The sequence below is a fragment of the Oenanthe melanoleuca genome, chromosome 15 (genome assembly GCF_029582105.1).
Source record: "Oenanthe melanoleuca isolate GR-GAL-2019-014 chromosome 15, OMel1.0, whole genome shotgun sequence".
Lineage (NCBI taxonomy): Eukaryota > Metazoa > Chordata > Aves > Passeriformes > Muscicapidae > Oenanthe > Oenanthe melanoleuca.
Genome location: NC_079349.1, coordinates 7,808,340 through 7,833,728, shown reverse-complemented (window position 1 = coordinate 7,833,728; position 25,389 = coordinate 7,808,340). Strand labels below are relative to the sequence as shown.

Genomic DNA, 25,389 nt, shown 5'->3' with positions numbered 1-25,389 from the left:
CTAGTGCTGGTAACTGGAGGGAATATCTTTCTGAAGTTCAATCTTTCCTCTTGTCGAACTGATAACAGTTTGTGTGGCAGTTTTAAATGCTATAGCCATTTAAAGAAGTAAGAATTGTACACAGTAATTGCCCATCTTGCATTTCTATGCAGCAAGATTTTACCACATGAAACTGCAATTCAGATGTTCCCATCTTGAACAGAAGGGATAAGCCTTGTAGTTTGCTTTGAACTTAGCAGTGAATTTACCAGTGGTGAAGCTGTATGAGGCACCAGCCTGTCTTGTGTCTGACAGCACACTGTTGTGGTTGTACAGTTACCTTTCAAAATGCTTATTCCCTATGGAATTGGCAGAAACCTTGAATTCCCTCCCCAACCCCCACCCCGTGTGTCTGTCAGCTGCAGACCAAGTCCCAGCCAGATCACAAGAACATCCTGAATCAGTCACAATAATTTGCATTTCCTTGCCAAAGATTTTATCTGCTGGGGGTGTAAATTGTGCCATCAAGCTTTCTGGTGTTGAAAAATCTGCATCCTTCTGCTCCCCAGTTCTTCCTTTCCCAGCTAGGTTAATTTAACCAGAAGAATTAATTGAGGGAACAAAGCTGACAAGCTAGGCCACACAGCAAGACAGCACCACTCTGAACATGTGCACAATTTGTGTATTTGATTAGATACCTCAGCACTGGCAGATTGTTGTTAAAAGCAAATCTTACTTTTGCCATTTTCATACAAGACTCTGCTGCAATTCTGCAGATGTTTTTCTCTGTATCCCCACATTGTTTAAAAAATTGAGGAATGATGATCGTAAAAATTACACTTTCTCATTCAAACATCTTACTGTTTACATATAAGAAGAATCATGTGCTAGGTTACAATGACCTAATGAGAGACACAACATGGCCTGCAAGAAGATCTCAAAATTTGCTGCTTTCACACAAATTGTCCTCCAATATGTATAATGAAAACCTCCTCTTGTTTATAATGACAAATGCCACAGAGGTTGTATATTTGAATATTATTTTTTCTCTAGGAGTGTTTATTAATAAATGCTTGCAAGTTTTATGATGTGGTGAAAACTATATCTCTCATGATAAACAGGAAGTGCTCAGTGGTATTGAATTACCCCATAATGCAACACAGATTCCAACAGCTTGGCTCTTTTTCTCAAAATATGGTGATATTGCTTTCTTTAGGAAATCTCTCTTCTCTTCACAGCTTTTATCTGCTATAGATATGCAAAATTGCAAAAGAAATATTTGTTTTTTAAAATGATGATTCATCAGTTTTGGACTGTAGAAACTGATGTCTGTAATTTATATAAAATCTATTAAAAATAAGCAGTAAAGACCATTTGGGCTGTCAGATCAGTGGATTGAACAAAGAGCAGGGAAAGAAGACTGGTACCTGCCCTCCCTCCAGCAGCACAGGTGTAGATAACAAAGATGCAGATTTCCCCTGCAGTCATAAACCTGGTGCTGCCTCTTCTGCAGTTCCATGTCAGCAAGGTCAGGACCTGCCCAGCAGAGAAGAGGGAATCCTGTTTCCTTGTCACGTACCCAGGAAAACTGAGTGTGACAGTTTGTATGTGGAACCTTCACCCAGAATTGCTATGCTACGGCCTCCAGCTTGCTCCTAAAGGCTGCCATACACTTGTCATGAGATGTAGAGCCATTAATGCTGGCTGAATATTCAACCCTGGTAAAAATCTCAGAATGCCATTAGTATATGGTCCCCTGTCACTCATTTCTGTTCAGCACTGCCCATGGTTTAGATTACATCTAATAACAGCAGACAAGTAGGACGTGTACTTCGTGCCATCAGCCATCAGCCACACGCATTTGTGATGAACATCACCCCAGCAGACACCGACATCAGGGAAAGCAAGCCCTGGTGAGCTCTTTTTAGAAGGCCTGGCATCATTCCCCAAACTGGTTCTCCATGAATAGACTTGTGTATCTGCCAGGGGCTTTACTTGCACACAGCCAGATGCAGTGGGGTCTGGATATCACCCCTCCAACTAGGACCCTTCTATTCCCACAGCTCAGTCCCAGTACCTGTTCATTTTGCTTTTAATTTACATTCCTCCCTCTCATATTCTCTTTTATTAATTCTTGCATCACCCTTTTTCCTCTGTCCTCACATCAGCCAACCTCTTCATTACAAAAAGCATTAAAAGTGCAATATTTGGACAACAAAAAATCCTAATAATCCTATTTCTACATGCCTTGACTTCTGCCTCTGCTGGAGGCATCACTTGTCCTGCCTACAGCTGAACCAAGAATAAGCGTGGGGGAAACACAGTGCATGTTCTAGTATCTGTAAATTATTAGACTTCTGAGGTTATATAATAATTTTATCTCTTTTTTTATTTTCTTAGCAATCAATGATACCAGAAATGCAGAGATCAAGAGACTGATATTAGGTACTAGCTAAATCTTATTGTAAAAACTTAATAGCCTTCCATTGTATAAAGCTTCAGCACCAGAAAACAGGGGTCATGTAGCAGGACCTCAGTGAACTCACCAGTCACTGTAATATGCTGTATAAATACTGAATATATGTATGTTTTGTTTTGTCAGTCCTGTAGAATAACTTTTTATCTATTGATTCAATTCTCTTATCACCCCCAGCTTGTTTACTGAATTTTAAGTCTTGGGCAAGATGAAACAAGCTCATGAGGAGTAGCTGGTTTTCAAAAGATACAAGCTCCAGATAACCAAGGACAAGTAAGGCACACAACAATATTGAAATCACTCAGAGTTTTATTGCAGCTGACTGAGACAGAGTGTGCTTTGAGGCTGGGAAATTTCCATTACTGAACTGCAGGACAGTGCCTGGATACTGCTACTACTGCAGTTGAAAAATAAAAGCAACTTAATTTTATATAGACAGCAATAAAATGTCAGTGTATTAATTAAAATAGCTAGATTTATATGATAAGCTTTTAAGGTTTTTGTAAAACGGATCCCTTTAAAAATATTTAGAGTATGATTGTAAACTACTTGTTCAAATCTAAAGAACATAAAAATGACTTGAAATTCCTACTGTGTTTTCAAACCATATTTGTGAACAGCAAATCTAACCAAACATGATGGATAATACAAGACATCACCTATAACAGTGACAGGTTCTGACAGTGACAGAATGATACCCAGTGCAGGATCAAGGCTGTTACTGAGAGAATCATTCTGCAGTTAATAATCTTTTGTGCCCCCCTTGGCATTCACAGAACAACAACAGCAATCTGTTTACTCATCTTAACTTTACTGTGTCTAAGCCACAGTAAGCTCCATGCAAAGTCCATCAGAATGCTGAATGCAGAAAAAAGGAAATACTGGGGGGAAAAGCCAATTTGTCCTGGCACCAAATGCCCAGCACTTGGATGAGAGACTGTTTTTAACCCCCCCAGCAGTGCAAGATTACAGCAAGAGCCTCATTTTCGTTGAGGTTGTTTTACACTGCCGAAGCAGTGGTCAACATTCACATGAAGATCAGTCTCAAGGGATTTCTGCTGTGTGTCACCTGTTCAGTCAAGCCCAGGTAGGTACTGACTAGAAGTTATTAGCAGCTGATGCACTTTCTGAATCCTACAATAGTTCCCTATGGATCAGAGCTCATATCTAAGCAATTTCAGGAACCATCACCAAGGTTCCTGAGTGTCTTAGAAGTTAAAATGTATCTTTATAAAACATTTTAACATGTCTTATTTCTCTCTTTTCTCTCTCTCATCACCCCCACACAAAGGCTTGAGATCTTTTTAAACAATTCTGGTAAAATTGTATACATTTAATGCCTGTGTTTTGTTGGGTTGATGGGGAGTTCAGGCTCATGCTGATATATTCGTTCAGCAGCTACCAAGAACGCTATAGCTGCAATGTCCCACATAAATCAGACAACCAGTATAGTTATGATGATTTTAGGAGATGTGGCTTCAGTTTTAAATTAGCACAAAGATCTGAGATGCTTCCCACCCCCACTATGGAGGGGCACTGTAGGGCAGCTCCATGGTGCTTGTCCTTGGCCTGACCCAGCACTGCTGATCCCAGGGCTTGGGGGCCTTGTGGTATAATGTTCCCTTTTCAAGAGACCTATTTACAGAACAAGAATTTACAGTTAAAGCAGAAACGACTAACAGGGCAGGGAATCTCTAGATCCTAGTTGTAGGATGAACTCATTCATGTGACTCCTGAACTTGACTGAAGATGGAGACAGTCCAAACCATGGCATTTTTACACTGACTTAGCTTATGGCTTAGCTTTTTCTTAATATTCCTGTTTCTGCTTACACAAACTCTTCTCAGCAGTGCTTTGATTTCTGTTTGAAATAAAAATATTTTTTCCTCCTGCTTCTCATTATCTGCTGCCATTTTTTGGGAAGTATCACCTCTTCTCCCCCAACACAGCCCTTTATTTTGATCATGGAACTCATAATTTTCTTAAAACAAGTTTATGTGCTTTCCAAAATTGAGGCTTTGATCTCACCTTATTGTTGGGTCTTTTGCTTTAACAAGTGCAGGTAATGGCAGTGTATTTAAGTAGGCTGAAAACCGGTTGACACCACTCCCATCTGCTCTGCCTATCTCAGCAGCTGCAGAGCTTCACTGAAATACTGCATGAGTTGTGTCACAGGAGGAGTTGTTGGGAGAGCATGCCATAGCCTCTGACCACTTCTTCGGGCTTAATTGGATTAGGCATAGATTTGAACACAGCATTCGAAGGAGCTGACAGTCCTTCCACAATTTCCTGGCCTGCCTGGTCGGTTTCTTTTTTCATCAGACACATCCCAGTGAAAGTAGAAAATAATCTAGATACACACAGTTTTTAATTAAATTCGGTATGACAGGCTGTGTTTAAGCAGCATTCTCCATAATAATTTGTTTTGCATTTGCTGATGACAGATTTATTTATGTATGTAATCAGAACTGTAAGCAAATTTTCAGTTTTAGAGTTACGAGAACCTTTAAAATAATATTTTACTTGGTTTCAAAAAATTTAAACATTCACATTTACTGCTGTCTAAAATTTCTGAGAAAAATAACGCTGTGATTTTGAAGAACACATCATGAGACAAAAAGCATTATACACACATAAATATTAATACATCAGAAGAATTATCCCACTCAAATACACAAAAACATGAGCTGTAGAGTTGAATGACTGTTCAATAGGGAGAGGAGTTTATTAGATTTTGGTGCTCGTCTCTGACAGCTTTCCATCAGCCTAGGCTGGGTGGCACCCGAGCCTTGGCCCAAGGGAGGCTTTGGGCACAGCCAGAGCCGGGCAAAAAGCTGGTCCCACTCCGGGCAAAGCTGGCCCGGAGCCCCTGGGAGGAGAGCCGGGGTGCTGAGGGGATGGCACAGCTGGGAGAGCTACGGAAAACTGAGATTGGAACACTGAAGTCGTTTGGCCGATGGCAAAGGAAGCTGGTCCGGAGCAGGAAGGGCCAGAAGGTGGGTTGCCAGAAATGACCCCGGGGAGTTGGGAAAAGCAGGACATTCAGGACATTGTCAGGGACATGGGTGGGGACAGCTTCAAGGAAGAGACAGGTGAGAAGCAGCGGAGATATTGGTAGTGAAAGTATCAGTAGTAACCAGGGGTTAATACTTGTTGTCAGGGCCATTAGGGAACTGCAGAAAAAAAGGCAGAAGTGGAGTTAAGATCCTTGTACACAAACAAGGAAAAGCTCTTTTAGGAAAATTGCCTTGCAGAAAAACAGAAAAGGTATGACACTGTTGCGAGCAGTGATCAAACCATGACAAACCTTCAACTGAGATATCACCTCCCTTACAAAGTTTATTTACAAATATATGAGAACAGGGAAAAGGTAATTACATGTAAAAACAACATGCTAGAACTGTGCGCTGAAGTCGGGGAGTGTCACAAATGGACCGGCCCGTCTGGCAGAGCTCCCGAATGGAGCTGTGGCGCACGGCGGGACCCGGCCGGGCGCTGAGAGCGGAGGCCGCTGAGAGCCCAGCTCCATTTCCCGCCCGTCACCTGACGCCTTTAATGGCGCCGCACGGCCGCGCGCCCACGTGACCCGCCGCGCGCCTCACGTCACCCGTGGCCGCCGCGCCCCCTCCCCAGCGGCTGCGGTTACCGCAGTCCCCGGCCCCGCCCCGGCCCCGCCCTCCGCCGCGAGAGGCCCCGCCCCCCGCCGCTCCCTGCGCTCGCGCCCTTTCTCCCCCCCACCACTCTCCCCCCTCCATCTCCCGGGTCGGGCGGTGCGCGCGCGCGGCCGGCGGCGCCTCCTCAGAGCGGCCGCGGCGGGTTCGGCACTGACGGGGCCGACGGGCCGGGACCGGCGGAGCGGCCGGAGCAGGCGGCGCCTCTTCCTCCCTCCTCCTTCTCCTCCTCCTCCTCTCTCCTCCCTCCCGCATCCTCCTCCTCGCCCCCCTCCTCGCCCGCCTCCGCCCCCCCGCGCGCAGGCACCGCGGTTCCCGGCACGGACAACATGGCGGCGGTGTCGGGGGCAGGGGCTGCGGGCGGCTCCGCCAGCGCCGGCGGCCCGGAGATGGTGCGGGGACAAGTGTTCGACGTGGGCCCGCGCTACACCAACCTCTCCTACATCGGCGAGGGGGCCTACGGCATGGTGTGGTGAGTGCGGCCGCCGGGGCAGCGCCCTTGCCCCGGACAACTCCCTCCTCCCTTCCCTCCCTCCCGCCCGCTGCCTTGCCCGGCCGCGGGCCCGGCCCGCCCTTGCCCTCGGGGAGGGGGAGCAGCTCTGCCTCGCTCTCCTCGGCTCTGCCTCTCCTTCCGTGTTCCCGAGGTTGTCCCTCCAGCATCACCCTTCTTTCCTCTCCCTCCCTGCACCCCCCCATCCCTCCGTCGGTGGGTGCAGCTGAGCGTCTCGTTTCGTTTCGCTCCTGCGTTTATTTTCTTTAATATCTTCTTCCTGTGGAGTTGGTCGCTCTCGTTATTTCCTCCGTCTCTGTAGTGTGATTGCAGACGTTGGGGAAGGGGGGAAGGTGGTAAATCCTGCTGGCAGCCCCGCGTCCCTCCCAGTGCCCTGCGAGGGCTCACCTGCCTGCAGCAGCCCGAGGTCATGGGGGATAAAAAAGGTGAATCTGAGCACGGGAGTTGCTGCCGGTACCTGACTTTGCTCAGGACGTGCTGTCTGTGCTGCAGAGCCGGCCGGATTAGTGCCTGCGTTATCGTGTGCAGGTGAAAGTTCTCTACAGCTGCCCTAGCTCTAAATTATATTGCATTATAAAGACTTAGACTGTCTCACTAAAAAGCGGTCGTGTATGTTTGCTGGGGGTAACATCGGTCTTAAAGAGCAAGGTGAGCGAACTACAAAAAACGTGAATTTACTGGATTATGAGTGAGATGGATTTCTTTTTTAGCAGTCTCAATGAGCTGGGGTGATGCTGTGTGATCTGTGTGTCTAATGAGTGGGTTATTGACCTGGCATGCTCAGTGACCTTACTTAAGATTTAATTTTTTGTCTTCCATTAGTAAATCCCTTCCATTAGTTAAAAAAACCCAAACCGTAGTCCTGGAATAACTTAAGGGATGCGGATGAAAAACTCTTTTTTTTGTTGCTGTTTTATCAATTTTCTTGCAATGTTGCCTCTATTTCTTCAGTGTGGTTTTTGACCAGAGGTACTAAAAGCAACTTGCAGGCTGTGACTTCTTGAAAGCTTTATCGGCATTAATTTCTTTCTCTGATGAGGAATCCTTTGTAAAGCAATGCATTTCTCAGCGAGGACATCTCACAGCCTTCTGCTGTGTGTTACAGATTTTTATAGCTGTAGGTTTTTGCACATAGTCACTGAACTGTGCTGGTCTGTCAGGATGAAGTCATTGTGTGTTTCAGCTTTCATCTAGGCCTGAGTTTAGCTGAGAGGTGAGCCTCTCTCTCGGAGTTTTGTATTGTGGCCTTTTTTTTTCTGTGGGAAGAACCTTCAAAATGTAAATGAGAAGTCTCATTTACAATGTAAAAATATCCTTGTTATTATTTCAGTGTTAGAAATTGCAGCCAATATATCCACTCCAAGACTTGTTGCTGTAGCTTCTGGTACAGGATGTATTTTATTATGGTTACTTTATCATCTGAGCCAGGGTAAGGAAATGGGTTGCAGATAATCTCAGTAGTGACTGCACTGGTTTGCACTCAGAGTCAGGTTTTCAAAGGTCCTGGGGAATAGCCTTGCTAAGGCATGGGCTGGGGACAGTCCAGTTCACATAAATGGGGTGTTAAAAACTGTTTCACAAACAAAGTGAAAAGCTAAAATATTTCACCACGGATCAGGGACTGCAAGAATCAGCACGATGGCCGCTGTTACCCTTTTTTGGCATCCCTGTGCCAGTGAGCAGATACAGGGGAAACGGCCCCACTTCTGCCCCTCCAAATGATGTGTGGTAAACTTCTACACTGAAACTGTTTCTCCTCCAAATCCAAAAGGTTATTTTTTTATTTGAAAACTTCTTCTGATACTTTGTGTCTGCTGTGAATGCTGTACAAAATTACTTTAAAAATTTCCAAATCTCCAGTTCAGTTGAAATATGCACTTGCCTCCAGTGTTTTCTAATATAAAATTATTAAAATAAAATGCCAAGTTATGTATTTTGTGCTCTCGGTCATTGCTCTCCTGGCTTGGGTGTGAAATGACAGGGAACAAAGTCTCAGTTTATAGCGTGTACTTGATCGGGTAGGTGTTGGATACACTTGCAGCTGATGCCATGGCAGCTGTGCTGTGTTGTAGTGACTGCGATGAAATGCGATTATCTATCAATCCCAGCCATGCAGGTTGTGCAGTTCAGTGCTCTGTGTTTCGTGTTTGCTCTGGTTGCTAATGCAGTGAGGATCCGCTGAAGCTGCTCCCTCGGGGGGCAGGGTAGAGGGTAAGCTGTGAGTGTGCAGATGGAGATGTTTCCTGCAACTGCAAAATCCATTTAAATTTGTACACTTCAATAAAGGAAAGCAAAGCAGGCCCTCATGATTTTGTTTTAGACCCACAGCTAATGTGGATCACGGAGATGATGGTTATCTACAAGTGTGCTGTGCCATAAGGCTTGTTACATGGCAGATGAGTGTCTTTTGGCTCTTAAAATCCTTCACTCTCTTTCTCATTTTTATGCTAATTCTTATGTTTCTAGATTATTGGATTAGGAATTTGAAAACAATAAAATGCTTTCAATTACATGAGTAAAAGGGCAAATAAAGTATTCTTAGGATAGTGCTGTTACGGTCAGTCTTCCATTTTGATTTTGCAGCAGAGGGAATGTTTGAGAAATAATTCATCACAACATAAAATACCAGTACAGGAAATAGAGGAAGATGTTGGCTGAAGAGACTGTGCATGAATGTTCTCTCATCTGGATTTGAAAACCCTTAAAGGCGTTTAACCATTTTCCCTAGTGCAGTCATTTTTTTACATAATCAGGTTTTGAGTAAAAATAAACTCAGCAGAGCAGTATGTTTACTGCTGTGTTGTGGTTGCACTTTCTCAGCTTCGTAAGCAGAAAAGAAACATTATCAGGCCAAACCTCATCCTAATGTCCTCCAGTTCAATTCTGCCAGAAACGTTCAGCCTGTGATGCAGGCTGTGCCTTACTCTTGTTGCAGAGGGTGAGGTGGTGGCATGGTAGGGTCAGAGCCCATTTCTAGCCTGTTTTTGTTTCGGTAATTCTGCATTGAAACTAAGGGCTGAGGACAGAGCAAAGTTTGAGCCAAAATCCTCGGCACTTCCTAGGACTGCAGGACATTCTTTGAGCAATTACTTAGTCATACAGTCATGTTTGTTACTCTGACTTAATTTATCCAAATATACGTACGTAAATGTTGTGTTGTCTTCTTTTCCTCTGCTTAAGAATTGTCAAGTTGTTTTGAGGGGTGTTGGTGTGAAGATTTTAAGTGACTTTCTCTTTCATTTGGTGGTAGGGAGTTATCAACATCAGCATCAGATGGAACCCACTTGTAGACCAGGTCTGAGACTTTCAGAAATGCCTTTCAGACACTACAAATTGGGAAAGATTGTCGAGGTTGTTTCTTTCTCCCCTTATGTGGCCTTGGTTTTAGTAGTTGTAGTAGTATTTTTTTAAAGCAGCCTGTTAACAAGCCATACTTCAAACACACTGGAACAGCAATTAAACCATGATAGAGTTGAGCTTTAAATTTCCAGTGTGACTTGTTCTTCATCCAGTTGGTCAGTGGTAATTTGGCAAGGATGATAATTCGACACTAAAAAACAAATAATCATTTTGGAAAGAAATGGTGGATTGAATGTGATAGGGATGTTCTCATTTTTATCCTAGTTTTTGGAAGCTTTTCTTGCCATCAAGCTTATATGAATCTGAAGTAATATCAATGCTGCAAATAATTGCTTATAAATAAGCAGTTGAATGTAGATGAATGCAGTTAGAAGAAAATAATCTGCAAGCTCAAATCTTGGATTTCTTGCTCTGAATTTGCCTTGTTACAAAGAGAGCTTTGTGTTATTGGTATGCTGTGGAAGAGTAGTAGTAGAAGTTCAGGTAGTCAGTAGATAAATGTTAAAGTAATACTGAAGAGAATGCTTAAAGCTTTTGCCAGTAGATTCTTTTAAAGTTACACTTCTCTCTACTGTCTCGTGGAACAGCCCTACTTTTAGAGCATCAGTAATTTAAAATGAAGAGAAGCACATTGATAAAGAAATTAGGAATAGAACAATCTGCAAGGCATAGACAACTTATATTAAAACATGAAAACTTGAATGGGATTGATGGTTGCATGATAGTTTCTTTCGAGTTACATAAAAAGGTGGCTTTTTTTTTTTTCTGTGAGGTCAGCCTGGTGGCTGGGGTGGGCTGCTCAGTGGCAGTGATCCCAAAGAGCCTGCCACATTTGCTCTGCTAATTCTTGCCTTGATCCAGAGAGATAGGGAGCCTTTTAATGATGGAGCCAGTGCAGGGATCCGTGCCCCTCTTTGCTTTTAGGGAGCACAGGTTGTGTATGGGTGATACCTGGTAATTAACATGTTCTGTCTGTGTGATAAGGAGAACAGGGAGCTGGTACAACTTAGCCAACCCGCCCCAGTGCAAGGATCAGAGGAGGGAATTAGGGAGTGTAATTGGTGGCTAGTTATCGGCTTCTTCCCTCTGGGGAGAGGGCAGATGTAAGCACTTCCATTCAGTCACTCAAACTTCTAGCACTTGCCTAACCTGGCATGGGAGCCCAAAGGAGAAACTGGAGCTGCTTTTCCTGCTCTCCCCGGTGATGGACAGGTGGCCACTCAGGAGCTGTGCAGCAGAGACAGGCAGCAGCCACTCGCTCTGTGTCAGAGCTGTCTTCCAGGTTTATGGAAGATGAGAGGTAGCGACTTCTGCTGTCAGCCCAGAGCAATGGGATGCTGGCTTAGCTGAAGAGTGCAGCTCATGGACACCTGCATTTTATAAGTAAAGACACAGTTTTGTAGCACAGCATGATCCATCCCATGGAAACAGACAGAGATAATGTATGGGTTTTCTTTGAAGCATGCTTTATTAAGGAAATAAGGCTTATATGTTCACAGCTTGCGTATGTGGCTGCATCAGTCCATCTCCCATACCCCTATGTATGTTTGTAGTACCTGTTGCCTGCCTTCCATCAAATCTGACAGATGGTAAAAGTCTTAGAGTTATTCTGGAGGTTTCGCAAAAATAGATATTGTGCTCAAGTAAAGAGATCCTGTATGCTACTCCACTGGGAAAGAGATTGAATCAGGTCACATGTGAGAAATCAGACTCCCCGAGGAGACACCACATGCCCCAGTTTCACAGATGGATTTATTGGTACTCCTGAGACTAGAAATGTGTATTTGTAGGACACCAGGCTCTGTTAGTTCAGTGGCTTCTTGTTCAGGGGTGGAGATCTACAGCCCACAGAAGAGTTGGTGCTTTACCAACTGAGTAGGTGTAGAGCTCAGTTTGTGTTGAAAACTAGTACTTCACCAACATAGTAGTTTTTTTAATGCTTTTTCTGTTGATGCTTTGTTAGTTTTCAGCTGTGATCTAGAAATGAAAATGATTGATTTGGTATTTAATGAAAATATTTTATGATATCTTGCTATGGAATATTTCAGAGCATAATGTAGGTTGAAAGGGACCTTCTGAGGTCATGTAGTCCAACCTCCTACTCAAAAAAGGGCTGATGTTAAAATTAGACCAAGTTGCTCAGTGTGTCCACTCAATATTTCTAAAATCTCCAGGGATGGAGATTCTACAACATCTATAGGCAACTTCTGGTTTTAGTGTTAAACCAATTGTCCAGTGATATGTTTCCCGTTAAAAACATGAGAGTTTGCCTTGCTACAACTCAGGACAATCCCTTCTTGTCTTTTGTGCTCTTTGTCTCTGAGAAGGATCTGGATCACTTTTCTCATTGATTCCCCTTTATGTTACTTAAATGAACAGTTGGATGTTTTCCACCACCACCCCTTTTTTCCCTCCTAGCCTATAAAAACCCAGTTTCTTCAATTTATTTCTTTCATGTCACATCCTTCAGCTCCCTATGCATCCTAATGGTTTTCTGCTGGATTTGCTCCAGTACTCGGAGGGGGGAAAACTGGATGCAGAATTCCAGATACGCCCTCACAGCAGGAATCAGTTCCCTTGACCTGCTGGCTGTGTGCAGAACACAGTCCAGTCCTTGGTCAGCCTTCATTGCTGGGAGCTGGCACTGGCCGTGGATGAAGTTGAATGTTGTTCTGGTAATTTGGAGAAGGCTTTCACTTAAAGTGAAATGTTTTAGGAATCTTAAAAATATCTGGAAAAAAATCCCAAACCCAGAAACATTTTAAGTGATTTAAATTGTGTTTGGTTTTGATTTCCAGATCACTTAATTGAAGGGTATGGAGCTATAAATGTATTCAAAACATAACTTCTATGTTACTGTGTTGTAACGTAAATAAAAATAATAGTGTAACAATGCGAAATTCAGCAGTATAGTTCATTTTAGGTGATTTATCTTGTGGAATCTGTGTTCTGCTAATTGGCAGGACAGTTATTAAAGACGCTGATTTGCTTGTGGATGAATCTCCTTTTCAGAAGAGAGCTTTTTTTCCTTTGCTTTAGTACAACTTTTGTTGAAGAAGCTTTTCTCAGACTCATCTTTTTGCAATGTGCACAAAAAGCCAAATACAGTTCCTTGTCAGCTTTGAGCAGGTAGATTAGTAACATCCAGCTCGTAGTAAATGTCACTGATTCAAACGGGTTTGTTTGATGAGCTAGTGATAGGTCCTTCGGCAGGGTTTCCTGTGCTCCATCGGGGTGCAGGAGTTGGTTTCTGTTTCACGGGCATTCCCGTCTCCACCCATTTCCGCTGAGAGCCAGCGCAGGGACAGCCTCGGGTCCCCTCAGCCTCTTGTGCACCCTCCTGGTGCCTCCACACTGCCCAGCTTGTGCTGTGCCCCTCCAGCCCAGTGACCTCCTAGTACTGCATTAAATACTGCTTAGTGTCTTGCCTTGTAGAAAGGCTGTAATAGAAATGTTTTTCTGTTAGATTTGGGCAGAATCTTCTCAGCAGTCCAGTTTTAGCAGAGTTGTGCACATGCTTTTACTGTCCATCTGTTTGCAGTACCCAAAAATCACAATGTGTAAGTTCCCCTAAGAGGAAATCTCTTCTCTTGGAAGTTCTTCTTTTGTATTTTAAGAGAATTTTCATAAAATACTGAAATACTCTGTGGTGATTAGGATGCAAATGAGAGTTTTTGTTACATGGTGGAAAGTAATAGGTCTGTATTGTGGGTATGTTTTAAGTATGAACGGCTCACAATTAGGCTTACAGTTTATAATGTACAATTACTTCATTTTGCAGTTTCTCTTAAAATTAGCAGCTGCCACTGCAGTACCTTACCTCTTGCTTATTCAGAAGAAAGGCAGATTGCACCACCAAATATTGCTGATGTGTCCTGAGTAAAATTTCAGGTCATTTGAGCACTCCAAATCAATATCCCCAAAATGCTTCAGTCCGGAATTTGCTCAATTTTATTGGGATTTGGATGTTGCAAAATACCCCAAATGACATTCAAATTGACTTTTATATTGGATTTTTTTTTTGTTTGTTTGTTTTGTTTCATAATTATGAAATAGCTTTTTTTCAACTACTGTAGCCAACATGTCTTAATGCTGATACTTCCACTGAACAAAACACCAAGCTGTGAATGTGCGGAGGGTTTACTGTTGGCATGTCTTGTTAGAAATGTGGAAAAAACATGCAGAAAATGCCTTATAATCTGATACAAAGGGAAATAACTTCTGATAGTGGTGAGATGCACACTCAGTGCTTGTAGTTTGGTTGTTTTGTTGTATTTTGGTTTGCAAGTGAAATTCTGAACTAAGCATGGCTAAATGGACAGTAGCAATGACCTTGTTTTCACCAGTGCTTTGGGATAGTTTTCATTTTGCACTGATGTTTCTACATCAGGTTTAGGAAAATCTCTGCTTTTGAGTGTACATGGATGATTTTGTTCTCTTTTCTGTTGGAATGAAGTACTCTGAACTATCTCTTCTGAAGATTTATGTGGTGTGGAATCAATTAAATAAGCTATTTTATGGTGTGGAATCAATTAAATAAGCTGATTTTAGGAGGAGCATCTGGGATATAAGTCAAATTAGAATGTTAGCAGACAAAAGACTAAAACCATACTGGAGGATTTGTTAATCCCATCTCCACTCACAGCTCTCTGGTAGTGCTCTCCCTTCGCTCTAGGAAAGGGGAAATGTTTCCTGCACACATTTATGATTCCTTCTTGCTGCCTGGGGATGTGGTGGTTGTTTTCCAGACTCTGGAGTAACAGTGGTGATGGTACTGATCTGTCCTTTGCTGCCTGGTGACTTTTTGTTGCCCCTTGAGGTGCCCAGGGGGAGGAGGTGGGCACCTTATGGGCTGTGTGGAGGCTGAGCTCTCCTGAGAGGCTCAGACACCCGAGCTGAGCTTTGTAGGCTGAGCCTTGCAGGCTGACTGTGCTGGTCTTGGGCTGTGCTGCTACTGCAGGGGAGCTTTTCGCTCCACACCTCTGCTCTGTCATTCCTTCCTCCTCTCTTGTGCTGGGGCCTGCACAGCTGCAACATTTGCTGTGTTGGAAGGCTGGTTTAGCTGAAGAGTGACTGCATGAAAAACTAAAATTGAAAGGTGAGAAGTTGAAGTGATGGACACAAAGCCCTGTGAGTGCTGATACTTACACAGGAAGGGAATAGGACTATGCAGGTAAAGGCTTTTTTACTGTTCCTGCTTCATCTTGGAGCTGCTGCAGTTCTCTGAACTGACACAAAAAAGGCACTGCTCCAACCAAAATAGTGGGAAAGGGCAGGGATGTGAGGCTTAAGAGGGAGAGTGAACCACAACCACTCCTTTGAATTCACTGAGGCCTTAGGTTGTCTCATGTTGTTGAGCTCTTAAAATTTTATCCCAAAATTCATTCCCACAGGAATTTATATCCAGAGGAGAAAGACAGTGATATTTAATATCATAATATTTTTATCAAAAGAGATTGGAGATGCCAAAGGGCCTTTAAACGTAGTGAAGTATGTTAAATTTGGCATCAATGCTATCAAAGGAAATACTGGCAGTGAAAAACCAGTAAGCCTCTAAAATAGGGAAGGGAAGAAGTAGACAAAGTGAGATGTAAGAGTTTTCTGTTTTCTGAAGACTAACTTGAAGTGGCATAAAACAGACTAGGTATATATGGTGGTTTGAAGTTAGTGTTCTACAGCTCAAGGTATGGAAAGAAAAATACATATCAGAAGAGGTTGAGAGAATTGTTTTGTTGGGTTTTTTTCCTCCAGCAACTAAGATTAATCAAAGCACCGTAAAATTAAATAGCATTTTTTGCCAAACAGTACAGAACCTTGGTTGAAATATCCAGTATTTTTCTAATGCCAGTATTAAGGTGTAGTTCTAGAACTGCCGCTCTTCATAGTTCTGTTTACTAGGTGCTAAGAAAACACAGATCATCTGGTCTGCCACACCCAGGAATTGACTGAGCTTCTGGCAAAAGTAATTAATTTAACAGATTCCATTTTGCATGACTAGCTATTAGATCACTAGGAGTGATCTAAGGAATTGTACTATTAAGTAATTATTATATGCATAGTAAGTAGCTCAAAATTGAATTTTTTGCAAGGATCCATCAAATACTACTTTTCAAAATCTGAAAAGTAAAATTGTGTCTTTGTAGCCTATTAGAGTCTAGAATGATTTGAATTGGAAGGGACCTTAAGGATCAAGTAGAGCTGCCCCTGCAGGGACACCTTCCACTGGACCAGGTTGCTCCAAGCCCTCTCCAGCCTGGTCTGGAGCACCCTCCAGGGCTGGGGCATCCAGAGCTTCTCTTGGAAGCCTGTGCCAGTGTCTCACCAGTATTAATTAGAATATTTGAGCAAATGAAATGAAATGAAAGCAAATCTCCATAGGAAGTTATTAAAGTGCCTTAAGAATGTGTGGTGTGAAGGGCGATAACCTGTAGTAGATCAGATCTGAGTAAAATCACTTCAGAGTAATTATTCACCTTTGTCATGGGAGGAAGGAGTTGGCATAATTGTAGCAGGAAGCTTTACTATCAGGATTGATTTGGATTGTTAAGAGGAAAATGACTGAATCAGTAGGTGGTAGAGGTGAAGGCAGTGCTCTTCCATTTTGACCCAGCAAGCCTCAGAGGTTAACTAAAAGCACAGTGGAGTCTGCAGGGGTCACATGGGCGCCTTGCCATGGACTTGAGGTAAAATAAAGGGCATTGATTTTGAGATTATATTTCTTTTCTCCCTTGTTGGTTTTTTTATTTGTTTGTTGTTTTTTAAAGAGTCTAATAGTGAAGTAACTCTCCGTTTTCATGGCTTGCTGATTTTCCTACATGGTAGGAGTTAGTCTGTAAAATTAAATCTCTAATGAAGAAAAGTAGAAGTGTATTAAGATGCCCCTGTTTCTATAGTTTGTTTTCTGAATTCTCGGTTGGCAAACCTGAGAAATGCTTAGTTATTGAGAACCTCTTCTAGAGGCTGCTGAGATATCAAAATGAAACTGAATGTGACATGGGTTGTCATTTCATAAACTGAGGTTTCTTGAAACATGGCAAATGCATCCCAATAGGAGTAGGCACTTGTTCCTTCTAAAACCGGGTGTTGATTTTTGTAAATTAGACTAATGAATAATATACTTGTCTTCAAAATATTATGAACAAATGGAGGAAAGTAACAAATATTTCTAGTAAACATAGGTGTTTATAGTTGGCTACAAAAAATACATTCAACAGTGTAAAAATGACACATTGCTCAATGTCCTCAAATAGTCTTTGACTATTTTTATCCTTTTTCCAGTTTTTTCTCTTTATTAAAAAAGTCATATACTGTAGCTGTTGTCTGTGGTTTAATCATGTAGAAGAAGAAACTATTCTGAATTATTCTGAAGAATCTGGAAGGGTTAACATCTGATTAGTAAAAAATACCCCAAAACTCTCTGCAAATCTGCCCTTCTGCCACCACCTTCCCCCACCCCCAAAAGTTGTATCGAACAGTCTGTTAGAGTGGTTGTTATTGTGTCATAATATTGCATTATTTTATTTACAGCAGTCTTAAAAATAAGTTAAAGCTATTTGCATTGTAACAAGTTAGTTAAATGTCAGCATGCTGTGAAAATGTCCATGATTGAGCTAAATGGAGACTGAATGAAAAGATTAAAGATCTCCATAGATCAGCTTGCTTGCTGGGAATTTTTTTCGCCTTTCCTATTCTGAGTGTAAGCAGAATTATCCAATATTTCAGAAGGATTCTTATCTCTGGATATGCCCTTGGAATCCTGTTTCCGCAGCAACTCAAAACTAATGATCCCTTTTAAACTTCAAGTCAGTCTTTTATTTCGAGTTGTAATTAGGATGTTTGCCGGTAGTATTGTGTATTTTGTGTGTGTGTGCAGAGAGCAGCCTGTAAAACAGCCACGAGGCGAATAATCCTCGAAATGTTGGAAGAACATGCCGTGTTGGGGGAAGGCTGCAGGCTGCGTGGCAGGGGAGCAGGCAGTTGTTTTTCGGTGTGAAGGAGCAGCCCTCTGTGGGATGGGGGGACTGCCAGGAGCTGGCTCCTTTCCTGCCGGCAGCTGCAGCGTGCACTCACTTGTTCCAGTTCTGCCCCGAGTGAAACATGCGAGGAATAGCAATGGGTGGAAGAACATGCAGCAGGCATTGTGGGCAGGAGGGGCTGAGCTTTGGCTCTCGGCCACACGTGCCTGGGGGAAAGGTTCCCTTGCTGCCAAGGAGTTCATAGGACAGGGGCACACGCCCGAGGGCAGCGCTCGGAGCTGCGGTGCCTCTGGTCACTGCTCTTGGAGCAGCCTGCCCTGGGCTTCTGTTTAAAAAGGAACCTGGTACCAGAGAGTAGAAGGATAAAACCTGGCTTTTAAAGTTATGTGGTGCAACTTCTTCGGTTATAAATGCTCATTTGTTTATTTTGTACAGCTGTGCTTGATATTTTACTTAGTCAAAACTTTATGTATTTACAAGATACTTAAAATCGGGAATGATAAACTCTACTGCTGGGGCTTGTATTGATTTTCACACGATGTTGCAAAAGTATCTAAATAACGGTGCTATTGCAGGTTGTCACAGGTTAGTAACCACAGCTTGAAATAGGAATAATGTTGTGGATACAACAGTTGGGCAATTGCAAAATCTGTATTTAAATTTATCACATTACAGATAATTTGCACTCACAGCTGAATGGTGGCTTCAGCTTGTGAGGCTGCACATGACTGGACTGGAAATAAATCCTTCCTTCTGAATATTTAAAGTGTTGGTGACTAGATTCATCATAATGGGACAGTTCTGTGGGTGATGATCAGTATATGTACTTAATTATAAGAAACTAAAAGCTATGAACTGGCACTCTAAGAGTTGTTAATAAAGTGTCTTAATAATAAATAAAGTGAGAGCTGTTATTCCCACTTTACAGATTTTTATCTTCTCTGGAAAAAAGTCAAGATAATGGAAAGTTCCTGAATTCAGAAGATATCCCAGCTAACTGCTTGATTGCAAATATTGTTGTGAAGTTTAATAGACGCTGACAGCCCAGATAGGTTACATTGTGCACACCGAGACAGCACTGCAAGAATGCAAATAATCTAAAATTAGGATGCACAGGGAGGAGGATGGGATGTGTTGTAGAGCTGATCATAGTCGGGCTGAGGGGGAGCACGGGTGATCAGGAGGTGTAAAATGAGCTCGGTAATTGCAGCTGCGGCCGGAACCCGCAGAGATGAGCCCGTGCATGGGCTGCAGGGGGATGCGCCTGCATTCGCACCTTCAGAGTGGTTTTGTGCAAATACTGGAATGCACACTGTGAGCAGAGCCTTTCTTCAGCAGGGCTCTGGGGAGGAGTGTGTAAATCTGCTGCTGGTGGCAGGCAGTGAACGGTTGGATGGAGGGAAGTGCTTCAGTGTGCCCTACAAAGGAGCCAATTTTGTGAGTTCATGGTGTTTCCTGCATAGTCAATTGGTTATTTCAATAGGGCTTCATGGGCCAGAGAGGGGTCTGATTGTAGCCTGACTCTTCAGTTCCACTGAAGTTCAGTCTGATGTGTAGCTTTTACACTTTTCTATAGCACGTGTCAAATCAAGAAAGCATTTTTTGAGGGTCACAGAGTTTACTTAAAGCAATATGTGCTTTAAGGGCTGTGGCTGAGAATGTGAAAAGCTGTTAACTAGATAATACAGATTTTCAATGTACCTGCATTATGCATGACATTTAAAATATTATGCACCAGCAAGTGTACCTGACTGCTTGTATGATTAGCTTCTTGCTCATAGGAGTTGAGATAATCCCTTGGATGTTTAATCACATTACAGAAAAGCTCATCTTTCAAAAAACGTGACATCAGGAATAAATCCAGTGTCCTTTTTAATGTTTCAAGTAGGCAGTATTTCAGTTTTGCTCCCCTCAGCCGAGGCAATGGAAGCTTAGCTGTGTTAATGTGGGGAAATCTGATACAAACAGAAAGATGACTGGTACCCTGGAGAAGAAACTGATTGCATCTTTATTTCAAATATGCAGCTTTTTTCCTCAGTGAATCCATGTATATTATAGTTGAACCATCACAAAGCAAAATTAGCCATCCTTTTCTAAATAACAGCATAAACTTTTTGCTAAGAAAATGCTTGAAGGACTGTAGGTGATACAGCTACAAGAGAGGAAGTCTTGGTATATTTAATTGATGAATTCATGTTCATTCAATCTGTACAAGGAAAGATAACATACTTTCTGTCAATAAGCAACCTTTGCCTGAGAAGCAATAACTGATTTATCCAACATTTTAAGAGACTGGGAGCTTTTACTTAAGCAGCATCAATGGGCAAATATTGGCATTTTGCCTTTTTGTACTCTGCATAGCTGCTGCTTTCCAGTCTTTTGGAAGGGAGTGAGATTCTGCATTGTGGCAGAAAGAATGCTCAGGTCAGTACAAAGGAGGAGCCAGGAGGTTTGTTTATAATGATGAAATGGCCTATAGGATTCTTTCATTTCTTTCCCAAATCCAGGTTGGTCATGCTTCAGAGTTATTTCTGGTTTTGTTTTCTACTTGTGTCCGACCTCACTAGTCTATTGTAAAGACCACAGGTGACGAGCTAAAAAAATTGCTGGAGCCCAAGTGTTCTTGGAGGCGATGCCAAGTTCCACTTACGAACTCAGTTATTATCTATTTTGGGACTGAGGAGCTGCTAATGTATTATCTATACATATGCAGTAGCAACAGGTTGTAATGAATACTTGCTCAGCATGTGGCATTTCAAATCTTCCCGTGGAGCATTTAAGTTCAGTGTTTCTAGAGGCAAGTAAATGGGTACAGGCCAGGGTTGGGGTCAAAAGGATTGTGTGGGCAAAACGTGCAAAAAGGATGGTGTTACATATGTATGTGCTGCATGAAGATCTTACTGATGACCCTAATTAACTGGATTATATGTCCATTTTAATAATAAAAGTGAGAAATTTTAAACAGTTTTGCTTTCAGTGTGACAAAACCACCTTGTTGCACCATATCTCTGCTTAGTTGTAGAAAAGCCTTGATGTGGTCAGGCATTTGAATTCCTCTGAAGTCTCAGTTTCTAACTGGAGTTTTGTATTTTATTCTGCTTTACCTGGTACAGGTACCTGGACATCTCAACAGAGTAATGCCAATTAAAAGAATATCAAAGAAAGTTCTGGGACTCAATTTTAGAAAATGGGTGGGATATAAAACATCTTTCGCTAGTATGATTATATTTTTATATGAAATAGTTGAGGCTAACAGAAATGTATGGAATGTAGACTTAATTATTTTTTAATTTCCTAATAATGCAGTAGTGAGCTTGAGTAGGGACAAGAATCATATAAACACATCTGAATTCTAATTAATTAAATTACCATATACTTATAATACTGTAGAAATTATGATAATTAGATGCTTTGTCATTCATATGAACAAGACCACAGAAAATGTGCTAAAACTTGTTAGAGTTCATAGTCCAGATTTTAGAAAATTAGGTATGTTTTACTGAGACTTAATTATACTCAGGCTGTGATATTCTTCATGAATGTGTAGCCAGGTTGAATAGAAACACTTATTTCTTGAGCCTATTTATTGGTAGCTAGGAATGGAGTTCTGAGCTCCTGGAAAGAGTCGTGTAAATGCAGGAGGCAGAGAGTTCCTTACTGTGGGTCACAGTCACTGTGATCCTCATTGTGCTGCTGCCTACTTCCACTCCTTGTGTGTACCTGGATACAGCTTTCTTTCCTCAATCTCTTGTTATGTTTGGAATTGAACTTGGAAAGATGTTGTTACAAATTCTCCATCCCTTTTGTTCTTCCATGTCTGTTGCAGAGGTGCTGACAGTGTAGATTGATGGAAGCATGAAAGATTGTATTACTGGATACAGGATGTGGAATTCTGCTGCTTAAAAAATGATTTCTGAAGGTTTTATGCACCCCAAAGTGAATGGGTTAACTCAAGATGAACTTTCTGAAACCTCTGATGATTGCAGCATTTAGAAAATACCTCAGATTTGGTTGTTGCACAGGCTGATAAAGAGGACAAATACCTTTTCCTTTGTGCAGTACCCATGAGTCAGACTCCAAGTTAGCTAGGAAAGCCAATGGTTGTGGAGACCCAAACAGGCTGGTGAAAGAGCATCAGTGTTTTGTCAGTTCACCAAACTAAAAGACGTGTCACTGTCACCTCTCCCCATTTGATAAAAGTAAATGTAAACAAAATGCACCAGTCCTATATTGAATTGAATTAACATTCTTTCTTTGTGAATTGAATGAATTTAATGTTCCTTGTAATCCATGTTAATGATTCTTTTCTAGTTCTGCTTATGATAACGTCAACAAAGTTCGAGTTGCTATAAAGAAAATCAGTCCTTTTGAGCATCAGACATACTGCCAGAGAACTTTGAGAGAGATCAAGATCCTACTGCGCTTCAGGCATGAGAATATTATTGGAATAAATGACATTATCAGAGCTCCAACTATTGAACAGATGAAAGATGTGTATCCTTTCAAAGTGTTGTTTGGCATCTTTAGTAATGGTTGCCTCCTCTCTTTTGATTGCTCCTTTCCCTTCATATTCTCCCTTCCTAAATATTATTAAAAGTTGGCTTCTATTATTGTAAATCAAAAGGGAAGTTAATAGTATTTGATCAGTTTATAGATTGGATGTAGATGAGGAATAGTTTTATTCTTTCTTTTCCAGGAAAAGATAAAGATGTTAATTTCTGTATTCCCAGGCAAAGAACTTAACGTTGTAGAGAAGATTTAGTTTAGTCACATAATTCTAAAACTGTATTTGCTCTTACTAGAGCTGCTGTTAGAACTGGTTGCTTTGAGGAGAAAGTAAAATGGCTACACTCTGTTATAATTGTCTCAATTTTTCTTGAATTAAGGGGGAAGAAAATTTTACTTAACTCATTCCTGTCAAAACAAAAAAACAAAATCCTACTTTTAATTTTCATTGCAATCTTGTTTAAAAAAATCATCTGATTGAGTATACTGGTATTTAATTTTGATAAGAGAAAGACTGTTGTGTTCAGTATAGCATAATAAATATATATAGTAGAGAAGAATAGCTGAATTTTTAAAATGGGGAAATGGTAGAGAAAAATTATGAGAAATGAGATCTTCTACATTCCTGCTTTTATGCAACTGCAAACAAGTATATTGGAAGTTTATTACTCATTAACCAAAAAAACCACCCTTTGTTTCTTGGAAAGCGGGATAGGAATCAGATGAAATTAAGATTCCAATAAAAGTCAAGCTCTACCATGAAGAACTAGAGGTTTATGATGATTAATTTGAGAGGATCACATGCTGGTTCTTCTTTATTCTATAAAGGGCTGCATCATTTAACAGGATTGATTGGATTCCAAACTTCTAAAGCAAGAATCAACTACATGGTTTCATAATTGTCATCAAACAGACAAATAAGATAGAAAAGATGTTGTAGAAGCTACCTTGGGTACTGTATGTTGATATCTGCCATGACACCAAGTTTTTTTGCCACCTTACATTTACTGCCTCACAGATACATTGTGCAAGATCTTATGGAGACAGATCTTTACAAGCTCTTAAAGACTCAACACCTCAGCAACGACCACATTTGTTACTTCCTTTACCAGATTCTGAGAGGGTTAAAATATATCCATTCAGCCAATGTTCTTCACCGTGACCTCAAACCTTCAAATCTGCTGCTTAACACCACATGTGATCTCAAGGTGAGCTGAAATTTCTTACAGATTTTCCTGCCATGATCTTCATCAACAAACTGCTATAACCATGGATGTAGGGTTTAACTGAGCATTAATGTGATTTTTGTCCTGGAAAGACTGCCAAAACATTATTTGGTTTGATAAAATAATTATCAAGATTTGAGTGACTAAGAATCTGTTAGGCTGCTGTAATGAGTGCATCACTGTTTCCATCTGGAGGCTGACTTGGAAACAGCCTCTTTGAAAGCTGGGTGAAAATACTGATCTGAAGCAGCATCATGTTTACCTCAAAAGTAAACTCAGAACTGTGTATGTTTCAAGATTTGGTTTCTCTGTTTACACTGTTAATGTTTTGTTGTTGGAAGAGGACTTTGTATTAGTGGGCAGCTAAAGTGGCATGTGACATGCAGTGCTGATTAAATGCACAGCAGTTTACAGCAACTTACAGAGGGAATGTTCCTAATTTGCATTTCCAGTGATGGGCTCTGTACTTGTTAATAATACTACAGAAGGATGAGCTTAGAGCTGTTATGACTCCTGGAAAATGTCAGCTCAATGCTTAGTGGCATTCAGAAAAGCAAACCAAGTGTGAAGTGTTAGAACAGAAATAGAGAATAAAACAGAAAACATGCCATTTTGTACCTTTCAGTTGTTTTAGAGTCTTCAGTATGATCATAGTTATCACACTTCTCCCTGTGATACGAGGAGAGCAGGATTTCAAAGTACTGCTCTCTATATCACAAAGAGATATTTAGCTTGAATCTCCTCTGCTGAGAGATACTGCATGAGGAACAGAAGAATTCAATAGAATTTGATTGCATTGATAACATTGTCGGTGGTGTAGGGATGGTAAGCAGGGAGCAGCTATGCTCACTGTCCTTATCTATGGAGAAGGCTGGGCGGGAGGAAAGGAACAGGTGAAGTTTACTTGCAGCATTGCTATGCTGTGCAATTTGATACCACAGAGCACTGTAGATATTGCAGTTTTAAGAAAAAAACCCAAACGAAACACCAAGCAAGTTAGCAGAAAGCACCCTTTATTGAGTGCTCCCTGTTGTTTAGAGTCCTGCAGTGGCAGATCCATGGAAGATGAGAGGGGCATTGGAATGTGTTCCCTTTTACACTGTGCATCATGGTGTACTGCTGGCAACTGATGGAGTGGAATTGCAGAGTTTACTGTGCTTGATCTGAGGTGGTACAACTGTATATGTTGAATACTGTGTTGCTCCTAATTACCCTTTGTTTTTTAGTGTAGCTCTAACCTTCCCAACAAACAAACCAGAAAACAAAAATATCCTCTTCAAAATATGTGCCAGTTGTGAGCTGTACAGGTTTGTCACAATTCCAAGAGTGTCGCACAATTCCTTGCTGTTTGTATGCTGGTCCCTTCTAAAGCCTGGCTACAGGGTCAGTTCTGTCTATGTAGTGAAAACTCATAATTATTAAAACAATGAATAATTATCTACTGCAACAGGCGTGAAAAGAAGGTGATGAGGGAGGGAATTTTTTTTTAAGGAAAAACTATAAGTTAGTGTTTGTTTCAGGATTTTACCAATTATTCTGGAGATGCAACTATTTGAACCACCATCTTATCAGTAACAAACTCAGTGTCTCTGTTTCCTTTTATACGAATACACAGAGGAACAGGCTACTCAGCAATACAACTGCAGGTATTTCAGTGAGTACTGAAGTAGTACTTAGAAGTACA

The 25,389-nt window shown here is 41.5% G+C and overlaps 2 protein-coding genes across 2 annotated transcripts in view; both read left to right on the top strand.

The window, feature by feature from the left end:
- Positions 1-25,389, top strand: part of PPM1F (protein phosphatase, Mg2+/Mn2+ dependent 1F) — a 97,296-nt gene that overhangs the window by 38,405 nt on the left and 33,502 nt on the right. The window lies entirely within an intron of this gene.
- The window catches only part of MAPK1 (mitogen-activated protein kinase 1), a 33,074-nt gene continuing 13,884 nt past the window's right edge, over positions 6,200-25,389 (top strand). Inside the window, exons 1-3 of the mRNA XM_056504049.1 lie at positions 6,200-6,598; positions 22,285-22,467; positions 23,498-23,687. Of these exons, the coding sequence (XP_056360024.1) occupies positions 6,456-6,598; positions 22,285-22,467; positions 23,498-23,687 (516 nt within the window). The 5' untranslated portion in view covers positions 6,200-6,455. The remainder of the gene's footprint in view (positions 6,599-22,284; positions 22,468-23,497; positions 23,688-25,389) is intronic.